Below are 8,169 nucleotides of genomic sequence, written 5' to 3'. Positions count from 1 at the left end.
ACCCCTGTTAAATCCACACACGCATGTTTTCCTCAAATCCATTCAAACACCAAAATGCCAGCCGGCAGCCATTCGAAGAGACGGTCTTCTATCCAACGGGCCATTCAAGAAATTTGTAGGTGCTTCTTTCTTAACAAAAATTTCGGCTTGCCTGAAAATGTCAAAGAGCACATCCCTAACCAGGTCGTGTTGGTACTTGAACCCCGAGAGCTTTTTACAATATACCGCGCGCTCTCCATACGAGTCTAAACACACATTGCAACAAACAGGGTATATCTCATTATTCGGGAATAGAGGAATCATGAAGCGATACTTAAGGATATTATGACGCTCCATTGGAGACATATGTTGGCATAACCCATGTATAGGGATAACAAGAAGAAAATCTTGAGCATGTGGTGCTAGTAGAAGAAAATTGAGTTATCTACATTCTCAAACATCGAATAATTTTTTTAGTTACTTGTCTGATAATTTCTTAGTTGTTTATATATATGATTTAATCTTTCACTTGTGGCTTAGTGGTAGAAAGCTTAAGTTTTTAATGGAGACCCAAGTTAAATCCTCACTTGTTATTGGGTGGATATTGACAATGGAGGATTTCAGCTAGGCCCTGCGAGGTTGTCAGCTCGAATCCTGAGCCCACCCAGGTTTTAGTCCCATCGTATGCTACGCAAGAGAGTTCGTTGTTGTGGTGGCATGACGACTGTTAAGTGGCAGCCGACGATATGGTTTTTATGGGGAATGCCCAAACCAAACTCTAATAACATAGTCTGATCAAAGTAGAACAGCAAGGCTCTATAAATCAAAGAATGTGACGTAACACCCAAAAAAAAATCATCGTTTTGAAGCAAATTGTATATACATGATTTGACATGCATTGAAGAGGAATCTTACCTTTCTCACTTTTGGCCCATCACATGAGACTTCCAACTATTCTAGAAGACAAACAAAACATGCAAGCACGGTACGCTTCTTGAAAAGAGACCTACGCATGCCACAAATATTAAAAGAAAGATAAGATTATATGATGTAACGTAACATATCACATTGAAATATGATATACATGGAAAGTGAGTTTACACTATACAAACAAATTCTTAGTTTAGACTAAATTATGGAATATTGATTTAATATTTGGAATTACATTTGAAATTTTTTTAAATTTTTTTCAGATATAGTCTGTTGTAACATTGTAACACCTTTACTTTATAACGTCACAAATAAATCTTATATTAATAATAAGCTCTTCTCCTCTTTCTCTCCTTTCTTGATGGCTGTCGAAAAATGCGACAGAGATTTGTGTTTAAGGTCGATGACTTAATTGGTGCATTTTTTTGATTGGTTTTGAAAGAGGAATATGAGGATCAACAGGGAGAGTGATCAAATGCTTTACTAGGGTATTTATGTTGATATATTTAAAACATGATCATTGCTTGTGTAATTAGTAGAATAAATTATGCATGATATTTAATATCTAACAATTTACTATATATATTATTTTCTTAAGCAACATTACGTTAACGATAATTTTAAACAATTAACTATAATAGTCATATTCATCTCTCGTTTTATTACAACCACCGTAACACTATATCAAAATATATACGCACTCTTCTTGTATCATATTTTTGATGCGTTTAACTCAATATCAAATCTAGATTCATCTTCGGTATCTTGGCTGTTTTCCTTGTATTGATATTGAGATGCAACCAAAAGATAATACCCCAAGTTCAACAGCCCCAATCCAGCTATCACATAATAAAAGTAATCAACTCTACCGCGATTAATATCCGCGGTTAACCAATCGGGTCGCCCATGTTTTCCAGTCACCTTATGCACCGTAGTAACCAATGCACTACTCACATAATTTGCACCCCCTATGGTCACAAAGAACATTGCATTACCCACACTCTTCATATTATCCGGGAACTCCTTATAATAAAATTCAAGTTGACCGAGAATGGCAAACGCCTCGGAAAATGCCATCAAGATAAGTTGTGGTGCGAGCCACATGACCGATAAGGGTGCGAGCCCATCAGGCCGGTTATGGTAAGTAGCCGAGTCACGTCTCTTTTTCTCTACCAATGCAGCAACTATCATTGCTACTATAGAAAAAACGATGCCAATACCGACACGCTGGAGGAGTGTTATCCCGCTTTCTATTTTTGTGATTTTTCTAAGAGAGGGGACAATGATCCGGTCATAGATCGGGAGCCATATCCCAATGGTGATCATGGATATGACCCCTATCGAGCCGGCCGGTATCTGAAAGTGTGGACCGAGGTGACGGTCCATTTTTAAGGCTTGTGACACGGTGAAAGTTCCTTGTTGGATTAATGTTACAAAACAAAGAACACCCGAAAGTAATATGGGGATAACTTTGATTAGGCATTTTACTTCTTCAACTTGTTGTATGCTTGCCAAGTTCCAAGGATTTACTCGAGATCCGTCAGCGTTTACTTCACCATCCACTATTATAGCTGCCTTGTTGAAGCACCTAGATTAATCAGCCAAATTTAAATAAATAAATAAATAAATAAAGATGAGGTAGCTAGCTAGTTAAACATATGAATATTATTAGTTATAATAAAATAATATGGAGTAAGCACATTTAATTTGAGTTTAAACACATTACCTTAACCTATTAGTTAAAGGCAATTTTGGGAATTGATATGTTCCTTTAGTACTAGGTGGATCATATAGCATCCCTCTAGCCTTTGCCTTTTCGAGCTCGAGGTTACGTTTCTTGTAAGCCGCGACAAGTGTTTGCGCGACCCCAGAGAAAATACTACCTCCGGGTTTGACATAAATGTACATTTTAGTGCCCACAAAGAACAACACAATAGAGCATGCCATGAGCACGGTTGGGATACTGAACCCCAAGACCCAACTCACCGAGTCTTGAATGTAGACCACAAGGGTCATCGCTATGAGCACGATGATGGTGAAGGTCGCGTAATACCAATTGAAGAAGCTAGTGATGCCTTTCCTACCTTCATCGGTGGTTGGGTCAAACTGGTCAACACCAAACGGCAGACTGCATGGTCTTATTCCACCGGTTCCTATGGACATGAACCCGAGGGCTAAGGCTAAGATGCCGAATTGTTTAGTGGTTGGACCTTGGCATTGGTTGAGTATGGCTTGTTGGCGCGGACATGATGGCGGATGCAACGTTGGTAATGCCACTATTAAGGTCATGATCATCATTCCCTGTATAAATATTGAAGTTAATTCAAGATTAACTTATATATATTATGCTAGCAAGATACTGAGGTAACCTAAATGATTTATGTTTATATAATATAACTATAAATAGAATTAGAGATGCTAGCTATTTTATTTTATCGTTATCTAACTTATCTGATCTTTTAACTTATATATGTGAAGGGCCGACCATGTTATGATGACCAATATCACATACGTTAATTGAAGCATGGCTTAATGATTTTAACTTGTCGTGTGGTTCTGTGACACTTTGGTTCTAATTTGATTTTCGATCTGGCCGTATTCATATATATGATAATATAATGGAATTAATCTTTTTTTTTTCAACTACGAAAGTTGCTAGACCTAAACCGAAACACCAATGAATGAAATAAATCGATACATAAATTAGTATATAATCGATACATAAATTAGTATAGTGATAGGAAGTCTGGGTTTTTCAATAGAGACCTATGTTTGATCCGCACAGACAACACTTTGGGGAGAGCATAAATGGCTCAATGAAGGAAAACCGAGATCTTTGTGATCTTCGGACTCAGGTTCGATCCTGAAGGCGTCGGGTTTTATCACCAGTGGGCTTTCAGACTGGTGGGTTTTCTCCGTAACCGTAGATAACTAGCTTTGAGGCGATTAAGGGTTTCGTACGATTGGGTTGGGCCAGCTGGTGGTGGACCTTTTGTTATTGGGTCACCCCGCACGAAGTATTTAGACAATTATCTATGTGTTGACGGTTAAAAATTATATATTTATATGGGCGTACAAGTGTATGTGGGTGGTGTCAAATTAAAATCGTTAAATAGCTAAGGAGCGCGGTGGTGTAAATGATTAGAACATAAATGCACTACTAACTAGTTAGGAAGTAGCCGTTAAAAAATTATAAAGAAATAAAAAGAAAATGATAATAATAATTTAAAAGAAAGAGAAATCTCTAAAAAAAAAAAAACCCTAACTAGGATTAAGATGAGTGAGATATTTTTTTATGAATTCTTAAACAAGTGAGGAAAATGAACCGTGACAAATATGGGTTTATGAAAGTTCACGTGTTACATTTTAATATACAAAAATATAATTTGTCAAAGAAGATTAGTAGGTATATGTCTGCCAATGCATATAAAGTAATTTAATCATTTCTTTACTTTCACTAACGTTTATAATAATCTTTATTGAATATTATTGGTTGATAATAATTTTTATTTATTTTATTGTTACTGGCGGTTTAAATTTAAAAAAGTTGGCCTCAAGTGGTACCACCCTAAAAGAACTTAACGATGTTATATTTTTTTTTTCGAATTTCAAACTAATATTTTAGTGCTTGAGCAGAAGAATGATATAAATCGATTGATGTAAAACTTAGCTCAAATCGGTGCTCCAAACGACAAAACAATGCTTCAATTATATAAATTACTTATTATTTTTTTTTGTTAAAACAATCATGTTTATTGGATTACATCGAAACAGAAGGCAAGCGGACAACAAGCTGCGCCGCTACCTCTAAAACAATCATGTTCATTCAATTATGATGATTGAATTTACAATTAACAAAAATCAAGCCGTTTTGATCATCATTTCGAGTTTAATTTTACTTCAATCGACTTGTATGCTCATTTCGATCAAAAGACCTAAAACATTAGTTTGAAATTCGAAAAAAAGTATAACGTCGTTAAGTCTTTTTTAACATATGACCACTGGCGGCCAACTTTTTAAAAATTGAGACGCATGAGAATAAATGAATATGAATTATCATTGACCAATATCATTCAATAGGAATTATTAAATTCAATAAACTTTTATTAAACAAATTTTAAGATCCCTAGAGTTTTTATATATAACTTCTTGTACCAGATAAACATAAAATAAAACCAGCAAAAGTATCCCTCAGTGTAGCAGTTAATGGCATTCAAGGCCATGAAGGGTCCAACAAAATCATTTACACCTTTTGGACTTATAGTGGATGACCAAGCTAAAGCTTTCTCTTTATTTTACTTATTTAGGACAAATTCATATAATCATTCAATCATGACAGACATGACATCATGTATACTTTTCATGCGTGATACACATATAATATAATATGCTAACTCGATAACACATGTATGCTCAATCAATAATTATGCATGTATTAAAAAAATTGTAAATAAATTTAATAAAATAACTAGAAGTAAGTTAATTGATTAGAGAATGCCAAAATATCGGTACTGGCAGTGAAAATACTTGGCTCGGTACCGATATGGTTCTGGTTCAGTACCGGTATCGGTACCAAAAAATCAGAAAAATACCGGTACCGTACTGATCTTGAAATCTTAAAAAATCATAAACGAATTGGTGGCAACAATAGCCGATTCGATACTGGGATCGGTACCGGTACCATTTACTCATCCCTGTAATTGATAAGATTATTGATGTTTGATTGCTTGTGTGCTATAACGAAGATGAAGACGACTAGACGAGTATTGTATGCTCAATAAATTTAGTTAAAATGCTAGTAGACCAACATACATATGTGTATGTCTCTTTAATGTTTAATCAATCATTAAGTCCCACCAATTTGGTTGTAGTCAATTATCGACATAAATAATGTGAAGTATTGGACTTGACATAATAAGCATATAAAATTACTACAAATACTTTTACCATTAGTTGTAAAAAGACATATTGCTCATGTAAGCAAATTTGATGAAAATTACCGTAAGAGTAGCGAAGGAGGAGAAGGCGATGACCCAAAACTTGCCAACATAGGCATCCGAGATGAAGGCACCGATGAGAGGGGTAAAATTGGTAAGTCCGGACCAAATGTTGATTAGGTTTGATACTGTTACTTGGTTCATGTGGAATACTTTCATTAGAAACACTGTGAAGTTAGCTACTAGCCCAAATGACGCGAGTCTCTCAAAAGATTCATTTCCTGCGTATAAATGTATAATTATTAAAAGAATGAACGAGAATCCAAACAAAGTTAAACGTCTATGAAGCCTTATGAATGAACGAGTATATAGAAGTATTGAGTCTACAAAGTCTTATGAATGAGCAAGAATCCAAACAAGAATATACAAGCTAAACGTCAACAAAGCTTCCTTATGAATGAACGATAATCCAAACAAGAATATAGAAGTTACATATGTAACTAGTATAGAATCTAAAGGGAACGTCACTATATCAATACCTAGAATATAAGGCATGGACTTCCAACCACCGGGCTTCCGTTGTACGGGCTTTGGTTGCGGTTGATGGTCGTCATGATGAACTTTCCCGACTACATTTTCGGGGGAAAACGATTTTGGTGGCATTGATCTTGAAGAAAAGAGTTGTAAGTGAGCAAAGAAATCCTCAACTGCTTCTTGCTGTTTGTTTGGAACTCATATGCTCACAAGTGCGATCCTTCCACTTCTACTTCATCATCTATTTATACCCATTAGGCACATAACACAATTATTGGTTTCTTTGGATAAAAAGAGGTAAAATAATAACTCTACGTTTGATATTTACTCTTACAAACACATAAATAAATGATGATGTGAAGCGCATCATTTTCAATGTCAAATACGAAACGTTGATGGTTAGCTAAAAAATGAATATTCTAACAGTACGACATAAATTTTAGATATCAAATTTACAACGATTAACAAATTATTTAATGTGATGTTTGGTTCTCTTGACTTTCTTTAAAGATTTATATATTTCTTATTAAATGAAATGGAATAGTAATACATAAATAAATCGTAACTTGACGTGTTTAGCTGACAAAATAGTTACGTCTCATTTATAAATTTGTTAAAGAAATTGAAATGTACTTACGGTAGCAACAATAATGGCAGTGGGTGTTGTGGGTGGTGGTGGCTGCAACACCGATGATGGATGGTAGTGATAGTGACGATAACAATGATGATGGTAACGATAAAAGAATTAACTATTCTAGTAACTTCTACTATGCTATTAAAGCAATAACTCTTAAATAATATGAATTTCATAATTTCTTGATAATAAAATAATTCAAAATTATTAAATTATATTCAACATATTCTAATCTTTTATACTATTATTAATTATTAATACACGTGTTTCTTAATGAGTTTGGGCATTTCTTTTCAAGTTTCAAGATAATTACTTTTTATTTTGGTTTCATTCGGTTTTTAGTTTTTGTTTGGTTGTAGTTTTTATAAATTTGTTTCGTTTCAGTTTCGTTTCGGTTCGATTTTTTTTAGTTTCATTTTAGGTGAGTCTAACTTTATTCAGCTTTTCGTTTTGGTTTTTTATAGTTTTTATTTTTAGTTCGGTTTCAGATTTATCGGTTTTAATTTTTCAGTTTCATTTTGGTTTTTTTATTTTTTAGTTTTATTGGCATTTGGTTTTATTTAGGTTTTCGGTTTTGGTTTGTTTTAGTTTTTTTCAATTTAGTTTTGTTTCAATTTGTATTTAGTTTGTTTGGTGTTTAGTTTTGTACCTATTGAAAAATCAAAGAATATGGAGGGTTCACAAATTAAGTGAAATGTTCACATGAGTTTCAACTTTTAAGTGGGTTGAAGTCATTGAATCTAACTCCTCTAACACAGAGAACATAAAGACTAGGATTAGATGCTTAACACACGCAAGTCGGATCTCTCTTTCCCTTTTTTCAAAAAGAAGCCCCGCCCAACAAGGGGCCCCTCTCTGATAAGGAAGAAAACGAAAGAATATCAATTTTATGACAAATCCGGTCCGATGGCTGTTCTCCACTACCACAAGGATATAGGGACTCTATATTTCATCTTTGGTGCCATTGCTGGAGTGATGGGCACATGCTTCTCAGTACTGATTCGTATGGAATTAGCACGACCCGGCGATCAAATTCTTGGTGGGAATCATCAACTTTATAATGTTTTAATAACGGCTCACGCTTTTTTAATGATCTTTTTTATGGTTATGCCGGCGATGATAGGTGGATCTGGTAATTGGTCTGTTCCGATTCTG

At 34.6% G+C, this 8,169-nt stretch overlaps 1 protein-coding gene across 1 annotated transcript; it reads right to left on the bottom strand.

The window, feature by feature from the left end:
- Positions 1–1,605: 1,605 nt before the first annotated feature.
- LOC143616280 (protein NRT1/ PTR FAMILY 2.13-like) lies at positions 1,606–6,720 on the bottom strand. The gene is made up of 4 exons (XM_077089152.1): positions 6,386–6,720; positions 5,910–6,127; positions 2,636–3,210; positions 1,606–2,497 (listed from the first exon to the last, which is right to left on the bottom strand). Exons 1-4 carry the CDS (start codon positions 6,507–6,509, stop codon positions 1,621–1,623), a joined length of 1,794 nt encoding a protein of 597 aa, XP_076945267.1. The 5' UTR covers positions 6,510–6,720; the 3' UTR covers positions 1,606–1,620.
- Between the last annotated feature and the right edge of the window lie 1,449 nt (positions 6,721–8,169).

Source organism: Bidens hawaiensis, unplaced genomic scaffold, assembly GCF_021521415.1.
Source record: "Bidens hawaiensis isolate Kalapana, Puna unplaced genomic scaffold, B.hawaiensis_p1.1 tig00046511_1, whole genome shotgun sequence".
NCBI classification, from domain to species: Eukaryota; Viridiplantae; Streptophyta; class Magnoliopsida; order Asterales; family Asteraceae; genus Bidens; species Bidens hawaiensis.
This window is presented reverse-complemented; position numbering and strand designations above follow the sequence as displayed.